This window comes from Salpingoeca rosetta (assembly GCF_000188695.1).
Source record: "Salpingoeca rosetta unplaced genomic scaffold supercont1.5, whole genome shotgun sequence".
Classification (NCBI taxonomy): Eukaryota; class Choanoflagellata; order Craspedida; family Salpingoecidae; genus Salpingoeca; species Salpingoeca rosetta.
The window spans coordinates 1618417-1630916 of record NW_004754929.1 but is presented as its reverse complement, the minus strand read 5'-3'; the positions used below and the strand labels follow the sequence as shown (position 1 = coordinate 1630916).

The following is a 12500-nucleotide window of genomic DNA, read 5'->3' as shown; positions in this document are numbered from 1 at the left end:
TCACCACATCACATGCACGTGTGAAGGACTGTGCCCTTGTCCAAAGCATGACTCTCCGCACATACAAGCGTGAAGCACTGTGCCCTTGCCAGAAGCGAGCCGCTCGTGCGCGGTAAACGCTGACCTGAAGAACTGTAAAATTCGTCTGCCGACATGAACTTTGGAACACTTCCTTCGTCCACATCCTCCCATCCCTGCAGCGGGCAGCGTGTGGGTGTGAGCGAACAATCGAAAAATGGCACTTCATGCTCGTGCCATGCACTCTACTCTGCACAGCACGCGCACGCACCATTCACATGAACAACCAACACTAGCCAGTCACTGACGTGGGCAAACACAACAGCTTTGCACTCCAAGGCACACACACCCATGCACAAGCACCTCTTCGTCGTCATCGTCATCATCTGCTCCCTCCACTCCATCATCGTCGTAGTCGTCATCATCATCGCCATCGCCCTCCTCCTGCCGCTGCGCCTTCAGCAATTGCTCCTGATATTCGCCAACGAGCAGCTTGAACAGCTTCGTCTTGAGCGGAATGGTCGTGTATTTTGTGCCCCCGTCCGCCCGCGACTTGGACCGTGTGCGTATGCCTGGCGCGGCAACAGGAGGGGGAGGGTGTGAGAAGTAGGGCGTATGCGAGCGTGCATTTAAGTGTGTGCATGTGTGTAAATGTGTGTGCATGTGTGTAAATGTGTGTGCATGTGTGTAAATGTGAATGCACATGTGTATGTGTGACTTCACAAGTTGTGTGTGAATGCACATGCGTGTGAATGTACGAGCGAATGTGTGAACGAAATGCGTGCCAGCTGCTGTCACAAGCTTGCGCAGCCGTGCCGAGTCGACGACCCTTTCCTCTGAATGCGAATACAGCGCACCCTTTTCTTCGATGATATCGCCTTGCACGTTGATGGTGTCAAGTGCTGGGTGGCCAGACAGCAAGATCTTGATCAGAGCGCTCGTGCTGCACACACGCACACACATGATGAGTGGTGAGTCGAGCAAGTCAAGAGAGCGTGTGCAGCTCAAGGAAGTCAATCATCACACACGCGCGCAAACACAGAGGCATACACATGCACATACACATACACATACACAAACACATACGCATCAACACACGCGCGCGCACCTGCCAACAGGCTCACGAAAACACACCTGACTTTGACGTCGTAGTCGCCGTAAAATGAATCAAAGTGTGTGCACCAGAGGTTCATCACAAACTCGAGCGCGTTTTGCTCAACGAGAAAGTCCAAGACAACCGCTGTGTTTTCGTTGGCCAGGCGCGCGAAGATGAACAGCAGCGACTGTAACCGGGGCCGAGAATGTGGTGGTGTGATGATGGCGGAGGTGGTGATGGCGTGACGGAAGAATGCGCTGTGCTTGCGCCACGGTTTGAAACGTAAACCCATCCACGCCTACACATACACATACACAAACCCACATACATACACAAATAACACACGCGCGCACAAGCACACACACGCGCACACAAGCACACACACGCGCGCACAAGCACACGTACCAGAATGACAGTGCCTGCCTTTGCTTGCTGCATTTTGTTCAACACAGCCAAGAGAATGTCGTTCACATACGACCCAAGGTCATTTCCAGCCTGCACACACACGCGTGACAGTGATGAGCATGCGGGGAAATGGTGAAGAACATACGCGTGAGTGATAGGCACGGCATAACAGCATGGCAGCAGCTGATTCCACAAACAAAAGAAAATGCGCTCGTTCACTCACTAACACCATAACACACGCACACACACACACACACACTCCGACACACACACACACACACACACACTCCGCCACGCAACACGCGCACACATACACATGTGTAGGCACAGGTGTGCAACCCTTTCGTAGGCCCACGAGCAGCCGACCTTGAGAATGACGGCGGTGACGAGATTGCCGATAAACGCACATGCGGACTCCGACATCTCCTCGGAGAGCATGTATGCAATGAACTGAACACGAAACAAGAAGTGGGCAGGGCAGCAGGTGAGACTTGCTGCGAGCGATGACGGGATCAAGAGGAAGAGACGGACAGAAACATGGCAAGAACGTGTATGTGTGTGTGTGCGTGTGTGTATGTAATCGTGTGTGTGTGTGTGTGTCACCTGCACGACGAGGTAAAGGCCGGACGATCCATCCACCTCAAACGCCGAAACAACAGGATAGTGCTGCAGACATGCAAAGTCGTGAAGACAGGGTTGAGCACAGTGTTAGGTACGTTGAGCCTATGCGTGTGTGTGAGTGGATGTACATGTTTGTGTGTATGTGTGTGTATGTGTGTATGTGTGTGTCTGTGTGTGTGTGGGCCTTCGCTTGCGGATTTCACTGCCGTTCTGTCTGCCTGTGTGTGTGTGTGTGTGTGTGTGTGTGTGTGTATGTGTGTGTGTGTGTGTGTGTGTGTGTTATATCTTACCAAGCTGACGAACATGCGCAGGAATTCGCCACCAGTCTGTTGCCGCGTCCAAGCAATCACAACAGCGTGAGCAGAGAACATGAGGCATGGATTGGGAGCGAGAAACACGGGCGCACTTGCCTCTGAGTACTTCCCTCACCCACACTCACACACACCCACACACCCACACACATACACAAGCATACACACACATACACAAACACACGCACGCACGCACGCACAAACGCGCGCACACACGCGCGCGGTCTCTCTCACCTGCAAGAGCTCAATGTCATCGGAGTGCAGCAGCGTCTGTACTGTTTGTGGAAACGTTTTCTGCAGCAGGTCCTGCGCACGAGGAGCAATGGTGATCGGATGTCATGCGTGAGCACAAACAGAGAAGGTGCGACGGTAGCTTGCACACAGCCAGCGTCATCGCACGACATACACACATAACAGGCACGAATGCTCGTGTTTGCACCTGCACTTGGTCCTGCGGACAGTGCTTGACGACGTTTGTGAGGATGTGGAGTCCGATTTCGGCAACACCGGTGTACTCCTTCTCCTGGTGGTGCTGCACCAAGCCGACCTGATATGATGCAAGGTGATGTAGCACGACGAGTTTCAGAGGCGCGGCATAGGTTTCATGAGCACACTTGCACACACACACACACACACTCGCACACACACTTGCACACACTTGCACACACGCACATGGAGAGCGTGTACATTCCGCAAACCCTACATCCTTCACCAGTACATTTCCCACGACCTCACAGGCAACCCCACGGAGCGAGCGTGCATGCTGTGTAAACGCACGAATGTGGGCACTGCGCGCTGGATGATGACGGTGCACACGTCCGGGATCTCCGTGAGGATGCTCAGCAGCTCGCCCACGGCGTCGGCCACGGCAACATCTGAGGAGTCATGGCAGGCAATGGGTGTGGCGCGGCGGTGGGTGTGGGGTGGGGTGTGGTGAGGGATGTTTGCGCAAAAAGGGCACCAACGTGTGACAGAGAAAACAGAACGGGGTCCGACAGAAACAAATACAACACGGCAACCACAACCACAACCACAACCACAACCACAACCACAACCACAACCACAACCACAACCACAACCACAACCACAACCACACACCACCAACGGACCGCCTTGCGCTTTGAGGAAAACGGCGTTGGCGGCGGTGACGAGCTGCTGCGCATATGCAGTCGACACATTCGGGTCAATCTTGACCGTCTGGCTCAGCGTCTCAACCACCTCACGCACCACCTCCTGCACATGGCGACAAGTGGATGGAATGGTGAGCGAGTATGTGTGTGTACGTGTTTGTGCATGTGTGCGTTTGCATGTGTGTATGTGTGAGCCTTTTCTTGTGTCGTCAACGGTTGCCCCTTCATGTCAAGTGTCCACAACTTCAAACACGAGAACGACAACGACGGCACGAGGCACCAAGCGGTTGCAAGTCGTGGTGGCAGGTGCACCTGGGACGCGTTGGCGGCCATTGGAAGAAGGGACGAGATGAGCTGTTCTGCATACGGGTGAACGGCCTGTGGATTCTTCTCGGAGAGAACGCGACTGAAGTCGTTGAGCGCCTTCACACCGCCAACCTGGTGGCCACACGTCACACGATTTGGTGGAAAGAGGGAGATAGGGGTGGGTAGAATGGTTGTGGAGCAGTTGAGTGGTAGACATGATACTCACAGCGCATGTGCGCGGCACACACAAGCACACAATTATTCACGTACAAGCACGTGCAGCGCGCACCTGAACAGGGATTGGAGAGTCTGCTGTGAGACTGTTGATGGCGATGGCAAGCATGCCTGTGACGGCCTCTTCAGAGCACGCCTCCGTGTGTGTGTGTGTGTGTGTGTGTGTGTGCGTGCGTGCGTGTGTGTGTGTGTGTGTGTGTGTGTGTGTGTGTGTGTGTGTGTGTGCGTGTGTGTGTGTGTGTGTGCGTGTGTGTGTGCGTGTGTGTGTGTGCGTGTGAGTGTACGCTCGCCACACTTGCGTGTGTCACGAGTATGTGAAGCAGCAGCAGCAGCAGCAGCAGCAGCAGCAGCAGTATCAGTTTGTGGGATTACCTGGTCAAACAGGTCTGGCCACTGGTCGGGCCAATCAAACTTGGCAATCATGCTCACGCACAGCGCCTACACAGCACGCGGGGGCATGAAACGCCACAGAGCAATGTGCACCAGCACATGTGTGAATGCGTTGGCCAAACGAGCGCGCACAGTGCTTGAAGCAGTGGCACCACAACACCCGCCACCATCACTATCGTGTGCATGCGTACAGCAAGAGCGAAACCAAGACGCACCGCCATGCTTCGCAGCGCGCGGCTCTCGTCAGTGAGCGTCGTCAAGAGGTTTGATCGCACAACAGCCTTGACCTACAGTGTTGATACAAGAGCGGGGGTGAACGAAGTGTGTGGAATGGGATTCTTTTCTTGACTAACGGCACACGGATAGCCAAATACGCGAAGCAACAAGCGCGCGCGACAAGGGTGTGGCCTGTTGTACCCCATCGGTTGTGAGCGGCGGGGCAAACTTGCTGTCATTACTGTCCCAGTGGCGGGTGATGTTCTGCTTCAAGACAACGGCAGCCAACTGCCGGAAGTGGGGTGGTGTCTGATCGCTGGCCACTACATTGGACAGTGCTCCCACAAACTCTGCATGCAGAATGCGGTGTGTGTGTGTGTGTGTGTGTGTGTGTGTGTGTGTGTGTGTGTGTGTGTGTGTGTGTGTGTGTGTGTGTGTGTGTGTGTGTGTGTGTGTGTGTGTGCGTACGTGTGTGTGTGTGTGTGTGCGCACGTGTGTGTGTGTGTGTGTGTGTGTGTAAGACTGCCAAAAAAAAAGTGGCGCTCATTGGAGGAGCCTGCAATGGCATTCAGACTTGTGGGCGTGTCACTGGCCAACCTCAGTTTGCACCCAAAAAAAGGGGGGCAGGAGCGGTGATTGACACCCGCGCCAAGCACGCGTGACACCCCGCCTCATGAACCATGCCACACCACCAACCAAACGCCAAGCAACACACCTGGTGCCTGGTCGGAGAACTGTCGGAGCTGCTGCTCGCCCTGATCTCGCTTGTCGCGGTCCGCCTCCCCAGCCAACGCCAGCGCTTCCAGGATGGCTTGCTCCATGGCTCTGCTCCTCTGCTTACTTGCCTTCCGGTCGCTTGCTCGGACACTCTCGTGAGCAGTTGTGGTGCTTTCGAACAACGTGCTGCTGTGGGTTGGCGCGCTCCTGGATTCAAGTGCATGAGCAAAATACATGAAAAGACGCATTTTGATGTCATCATAGAAAATCAGCAAAAGATACTGGGTGAAATTCAAACCCAAACAAACCAGAAGCAAAAGCCATCACTCTTGAATTGCGTCCTTCCTGCGGCTGTGTCTTGCTTCTTTGCTGTGTTGCATCGTTCGTTGTCCTTCGAGCAAACACCTCGGACTGTTGCATTTACATCTCCTCCTGTCAATCGCGGATATCGCCAAAGCACATCACAAGCAAGCAAGCAAGCGAACAGCCAAGACAAGCACACGCCAAAGCAAAGCAAACCAAGCAGCCGAGACAAGTGAAGCAAGGAACATCGGATACAGACTGCTCGAAGTCACACATATACATACGTCTAACAACGCATCATGATGCGGTTCTCTCTTGTGCTGGCCCTTGTGGCCCTCGTTGGTGCTGTTGCACCAGCCATGGCTTGGCAGAAGCCTGCAACAACCAACGAGTTTACCGTGCAGATGGACGGCAACTGCCACGCCGACGGCAAGACCTGCGTCGCCAAAGCCAACTCGCAGAGCCTCACCACCCGCTTCGACTCGGATGACGCCGTCGAATTCACCAACAACGAGCTCATCGGCTCATGTACGTACGGCTGCATTTGTGCGTGCGTGAATGTGCGCGAATGTGCGTGAATGTATATGAGTTACATGCATGCGTGTGCGAGTGTGCATGCTTGCCCATGCACGCGTGGATGTGCACATTCATGCACGTGTGAGCGTGTGCACATGGACGATGTTCTTTGTTGCCGCGCCTTGTGGCTGCGCCTGCTTACGCACCTACCGAGCCACTTTCGCCTTTGCACTCTCTCCGTAACCTCCGCTCACCATCAACACACTCATGTGTGCACATGCCGTGCTATTCTTGTGTAACCCCCATTGATTGATGACAGACGCCCTGATGCAGACCACCATGAAGTTTTCCGACGACAACACCTTCTCTGCGTATGGCAACATCACGTTCGGTACGCACCCCGATTTCCTTCTCTGCACTCTTGCACGGGCGGGACTGCCGCTTCTTGTGAATCTGCCTCCACTTCTCTCCATCCTAAACAAGCATATCTGATGCTACACGACTCACACACCTGCTGCTGCTGTCATGTGCGCCTTTGTCGCGCCCTCCGCCCCCGCTATCCTGCTGCCCGACTTGTAGGCACGGGAACCTCCCGCGACCACACCATGTAAGTCCCCAGCCCACTGTTGATGTGCAGCTGTTTGTGAAGCGTTTACTTGGTTGTGCTGTGGAGCCGTGCCGGCAGCGGCGGTGCTATGTGCTCAGAACTGTCCTGATCCAGACTCACCCATGACCGCACACCCACGCGTGCATTCAACCGCTTGCTGGCAGCTACTTTGACTCGCGTGGCAACGTTGGCCGCAAGCAATACGTCGTTGTCGGCAAGGACGACTACACCTTCGCGTACTCCGCCTTTGTCGTTGGCGGCACGGGGGCGCTGGACGGTGCGCTCGGGTTCGTCAGCGTGACCGGTTACAGCACCGACACGGAACTCAACACCTTCAACCAGTTTGTGTCGCTCGTCTGCAACGTGGACCTGGACAAGCTGAAGAAGCAGGACATGCACCTGGCCAAGCCATGAGCACCAACGTGCCACCACCTCCTGCTCCTGCTCCTGTTGCTCATAAGCGAATGACTCTGTCTGCTCCTCGCACCGTTGGCTTTCGTGTTGGCTGCCATGCTGGCTCACGTTGATCGCCCCACCTTCACGTGGGGGGGGGGGGGTTTGTTTCTTGTTTTGTTTTGCTTGGTGTGCCACCGCCGCAATTTTCGTCCATACCTGACGTGCTGTCTGCGCTCATGGGTTTTGCGTTCCACCTGCTTGATGTTCCCCTCTTCCCCGACTTCCCTTTCGCCTGTTGTTACCATGCTTGCATGCAGCAGACCCCAACCTTCTTGCCGTTGTTGCCCACACACGCCCTGCCCTTGCCTTGACAGCCGTCTTGGTTCCTTACGTGACATGACCTCCACCAATTTCATTCCCCCTCTCGCTTTGTTCATATGGTCGCGCCAAATACACCAGTCAACTCTGCTGAAGTGTTTATGGACACAATTCAGACAGTCAGCAATGTACACGATGATGATTTGCGTGCGTGTGTGTGTGTGTCTGTGTGTGTGTGGTGCGTGTTGCTATCTCCAGATGCGCACAGTGTTGTCTTTGCTTGCTGGAAAGCGCACACAAGGGCAAGGAAACAGATTGTACAAGGAAAGGAAGATGAGCATGTGAACGAGGTTTAAAGTGGGGCGAGCATGTGCATGTGCAGATACAATTTAGCTCGCACACACACACACGCACGCATACACGCACGCACGTGAGTGCTGCTGACCCACCTGTGATCACCATGTTGCCGTGATAGTTAAAGCTGCACGAAATCAACTCTTCCGTATGCCCATCCAGCACCTGAAGCAGACCCGCATGTGCGTGTGCGTGTGTGTGCGTGCGTGCGTATGTGTGTGCGTGCATGAGAGAGGCACAGAAAGGTATTTGTGAGTGAACGCTCATTGCTTGCGCCCATACACTCATGCACCACAACCACAACCACAACCACCACCACAACCACAACCACAACTACTGCTGCCACCACAGTGCCTGCGGTCATGATACGGAAGCGCGTGCATTTGGGGGTCACACCTGAATGCATCTCCCCGTCGCCACGTCCCAGATGCGGGCGGTGCGATCTGAACTCGACGAGAGGAGCCGGTCTCCCAGCGGACTGAACGCAATCTGCCGTCGTGGCGATTGTGGTGGTGGTGGCGATTGTGGCGGTGGTAATGATGTAATGATGGCATGAGACGAGGTGGTTCAGGCAACACGCGGAACGGTGACCGACAGCGTGATTGCTATGTTGTGTGTATGGTGCAGAGCACGCACGCACACGCACACACGCACACGCACACGCACACGCGCACACGCGCACATGCACGCACACGCACACACGCACACATTCATACCTTCACGATGTCTGCCTCGTGACCGTGCAGGGACACGAGCATGTCAAAGGTGTCTGTGGCAAACACCTTGATGGTGCCATCAGCACACGCCGTCGCCAGCAAGCGGCCCGTGCAGTCAAACGCCACATCCAGCACCCCATCGCTGTGCGCACTGCACCCACAGACGCGGGGATGGACGAGTTGGGAAATGGAGGAGTGAGCACATTAGTACGCCAGATGCAAAATGCACAAGCAAAGAGGGGGAGGGGGTGCAACACAGCGAAAGCAAACCAAATCAAACAATCAGAAAAGGCAGAGCAAGCCAGAAACGCACGCACATGCACACGCACACGCACACGTCCACACCCACACATACGTGATGGTGGTGATGCAAGCGCCGGAGTGGGCATCCCACAGACGACACGTGTTGTCCATGCCACCGGTGGCAACAACGGTGCCCTCGAAGTTGACGCCGAGGGAAGAGAGCTCGCGCTGGTGTCCGATGAGTGTATGCAATCGCTCCCCACGCCGCGCGTCCCACAGTATCGCCGTGTGGTCAAACGACCCTGCAAACACGCAGAAGAGGCAAGTCACAGTTACGTGTGTGTGTGTGTGTGTGTGTTGTGTGGCTGCACGTGTTTCGCCCCGTGCGTGCATATTGATCAACGCACGCATGCACACCAGCAACACACCTGTGACAAGGATGGAGCTGTCCTGTGTGAAACGCATGCAGATAATCTCTGCCGTGTGGCCCTGATGCAGCACACACACACACACACACACACACACACACACACACACACACACACACACACACACACACACACACACACACACACGGATAGATACACCCGAACATGCACACACACGCATGTGAAAAAAAGATGAGTGCCATAGAGTTGTGCACTTCCTTGCACTATGGGCGCTGACCAGCCAACACACACACACACACACACGCAAGCACACACACGCAAGCACACACACACGCGCGCGCCTGCACGACCACATGCCGCACCTGCAATGTGGCGAGTTCTGTGTATGAGGCCGTGTCCCAGATGCGCGCTGTGCGGTCCATGCTTCCAGTGGCCAGGAGCGTGTTGTGGTAATCAAAGCGCAGGCACACAATCTCCGTCTTGTGGCCCCGCAGTGTCGCAACACATTTGCCCGTCTCCGCATCCCACACCTGCAGTTTAAATGTCAGTGTGTGTGTGTGAAATAGAGAAAAAAAAAGGAGACAGAGAGAGAGAGAGAGACAGAGAGACAGAGAGTGTGTGAGTGCGTATGTGTACGTGGGTGGTCACAACCAAGCACGAAGCAACAGGCAAGGCCCAGTCGGCCACAAGTTGCGAAACACCATACGCACGCGGCATGTTTTGTCAAAGGATCCGGTGGCAATGCGGTCGCTGTTGTTGTTGTTGTTGACGGAACGGCAGTGATATGACGACACGCGTGTGCATCATGGCAGGAGCAGCATGCGTGAATTGGTGATTCATTGTGAGCTGTGACAACACATGAACAATACATGTATGGGGCGGTGTGTGTGTGTGTGTGGGGGGGGGTGTGGGGTGTGTGTGTGTGTGTGTGTGTGTGTGTGTGTGTGTGTGTGTGTGTGTGTGTGTGTGTGCAAGTGTGTGTACATGTGTGCTCACATGTGTGCTTACATGTGTGTGTGGCAAGCAAAGCGCTACATGTGCCAGTGCAGTAGGCTTCAACACCACTGCTGCGTCTTGAAACCACTCAACACTCACCCAAAGGGGTTGTTAAAAGCTACAGCATACACAACATTCTTGTGGCCTTCCAAGCTAAACAGCTCCTCTCCAGTTGAGGTGTTCCACACCTGCCACAAACGTTGTGAAGGGGGGGGCAGAGCGTGTGAGGTCGCCGTGTGTGTGTGTGTGTGTGTGTGTGTGTGTGTGTGTGTGTGTGTGTGTGTGTGTGTGTGTGTGTGTGTGTGTGTGTGTGTGTGTGTCTGTGTGTGTTAGTGTGTGTGTGTGTGTGTCTGTGTGTCTGTGTGTGTTAGTGTGTGTGTGTGTGTGTTCGTTTGCATCGTGAAGCCGGGAACGAAAGCGAAACCAACGCATGCATGCAGCTGCCCAAGAAACAAGCGCATTCTTGTCCAAAACGCACAAGCATACTTGCACACAAGCACACACGCACACGCACACGCACACGCACACACACACACGCACGCACACACACGCACACACAAAAACCCTGCCACTCAAAGAAAGTGCCAGGATACAAATACATTGGCTACCTTGCAGGTGCGGTCATAGCTGCCTGTGATTAACCTTGTGCCAGATTTGTTCAGTGCAATGTTGGTCAACGGCAGGACATGTGCCTTGATCACCTGGTGGGCGTGGGTGGCCAGAGGTATGAATGTCATGCTTGAGGTAGGAACACATTATGAGGAATGTGGAAACGGTTGTCCACGACGAGAAACAAGTGCACCACAGTGACCACAGTGACCACAGTGACCGCAGGCCAACAACCTTGGACAGCGCAAGCTGCTTGTGGGATGCCAATGCTCCTAGCTGCTGTTGCAACCGGGTGAGCAGCTGTTTGAGCTGTGGTTTGCGTCGCTCCGTGATGAGGGCCTCCCGCTGTGTGATTTCGTCCAGTACTTCGTCCAAATTTGTGCTGTCCACCCAAACCATGCAGATGCGAGTCAGGCAGAGTGGGGCAGAGTGGGGCAGAGTAAGAGACGGGTGTTGGCCTTTTTCCTGCGTGCCATTGTTCGTACGAACATTGCAGGTCGCCCGCGACTTACGTCTCATCAAGGTCCAGAAGGTCAATGCACTTGGACCGCTGCTCCCCGCCCTTTGTATACTCAAGAATGACACCTGAGCACGTTGAAGATGATGGGCGCCCAGATGCGCATGTATGTGTGTGTGTTTGAGTGTGCTTTTCAGTGTGTGCTTGAGACTGTGTGTGTTTGTTTGAGAGTGTGTATGTGTGTGCTTGAGATTGTGTGTGTGTGTATGTTTGTGCACGCGTTGTTGTCTATGTGTGTGTGTGCGTACGCTCTCTGCTTACTGAGTGAGTGCTTTTCTCGGCACTCTGGGGTTGTACAAACACACACGCACACACGCACACACACACGCACACACGCATACACACCTGGTGGGTGATACCGCAGCAGGAACCGTCGCAGCCGCATCTCGCTCGCGCACAGCAGCAGCAGCAAAAGATGTGCTGTGTTGGTTCGTTTGTTTTGTTGCTGCTGTTGTTGGGGGGTTGCCTTCGAGTTGGGAGGAATCGCCAAATTTTTGTATGATTTTCAGCAGCCGGCAAGCGAGTTGAACGCTGCTGGTGATGATTCCGCTGCTGCTGCACCACCTCGCACTGCAGGTCACACGGCATCGTTCGACTCACGCGACATTCGGCACTCGACAAACGGCTAACAGAGGCTGCTCAGCAACCTCGAAGAGAAGGGGGTTCGTGTGTCGTTCGCTGCTGCCCTGTTTCGGCGATGGCGCGCGTCTGGGCGGTGGTGGTGGCGGCGGCGGCGGTGGTGTTCATGGTTGCAGCTGCGTGTGGCTTAATGATGAAGTCTGCTGACTCGAGCGAGAGTAGCGCCATTGGCAGAACCGGAGTGCAACTACGGGAAGATGGCGGCTCGACTTCTTCCACAACAGCAACAAGAGAAGAAAGGGGGAGAAGAGCGGGACGGCAAGGTGGTGGTGGTGATGTTGCTGCTGATGCTGCTACTGCTGTTGCTGCTGCTGCTGCTGCTGCTGCTGCGAGCCCCCATGCATTGCGACCAGCAAAAGCACGACCTGCCCCTGAGGACGGTGTTGACGGGAGGTGGATGAGCCCCGCGTTGCGGAAATTTCGGGTTGTCGCGCGAAATGAAAGACGGCTTTT

General features: G+C 54.8%; 3 protein-coding genes across 3 annotated transcripts in view; 1 reads left to right on the top strand and 2 right to left on the bottom strand.

Moving 5' to 3' along the window:
- Window positions 1–5718, bottom strand: part of PTSG_02419 (uncharacterized protein) — a 6197-nt gene extending 479 nt beyond the window's left edge. Inside the window, exons 1-18 of the mRNA XM_004996855.1 lie at window positions 5443–5718; window positions 4929–5077; window positions 4727–4798; window positions 4494–4559; window positions 4177–4257; window positions 3894–4019; window positions 3561–3684; window positions 3229–3326; window positions 2891–2998; window positions 2686–2757; window positions 2431–2466; window positions 2123–2185; window positions 1886–1969; window positions 1520–1609; window positions 1153–1301; window positions 876–961; window positions 382–590; window positions 125–194 (exon numbers count right to left, since the gene is read on the bottom strand). Coding sequence (XP_004996912.1) covers window positions 125–194; window positions 382–590; window positions 876–961; window positions 1153–1301; window positions 1520–1609; window positions 1886–1969; window positions 2123–2185; window positions 2431–2466; window positions 2686–2757; window positions 2891–2998; window positions 3229–3326; window positions 3561–3684; window positions 3894–4019; window positions 4177–4257; window positions 4494–4559; window positions 4727–4798; window positions 4929–5077; window positions 5443–5692 — 1933 coding nt within the window. The 5' untranslated portion in view covers window positions 5693–5718. The remainder of the gene's footprint in view (window positions 1–124; window positions 195–381; window positions 591–875; window positions 962–1152; window positions 1302–1519; window positions 1610–1885; window positions 1970–2122; window positions 2186–2430; window positions 2467–2685; window positions 2758–2890; window positions 2999–3228; window positions 3327–3560; window positions 3685–3893; window positions 4020–4176; window positions 4258–4493; window positions 4560–4726; window positions 4799–4928; window positions 5078–5442) is intronic.
- PTSG_02418 (uncharacterized protein) lies at window positions 5707–7734 on the top strand. Its single transcript, XM_004996854.1, has 4 exons — window positions 5707–6275; window positions 6583–6654; window positions 6843–6870; window positions 7035–7734. The coding sequence occupies exons 1-4, from the start codon at window positions 6047–6049 to the stop codon at window positions 7282–7284; spliced, it is 579 nt and encodes a 192-aa protein (XP_004996911.1). The 5' UTR covers window positions 5707–6046; the 3' UTR covers window positions 7285–7734.
- A 98-nt stretch (window positions 7735–7832) lies between these two features.
- Window positions 7833–11793, bottom strand: PTSG_02417 (WD repeat-containing protein 69; the record flags this gene model as incomplete). The annotated part of the gene is made up of 13 exons (XM_004996853.1): window positions 7833–7867; window positions 8034–8103; window positions 8335–8427; window positions 8655–8805; window positions 9010–9199; window positions 9326–9386; window positions 9649–9816; window positions 9997–10036; window positions 10382–10470; window positions 10891–10983; window positions 11123–11273; window positions 11404–11476; window positions 11754–11793. The coding sequence occupies 13 exons, from the start codon at window positions 11791–11793 to the stop codon at window positions 7833–7835; spliced, it is 1254 nt and encodes a 417-aa protein (XP_004996910.1).
- Between the last annotated feature and the right edge of the window lie 707 nt (window positions 11794–12500).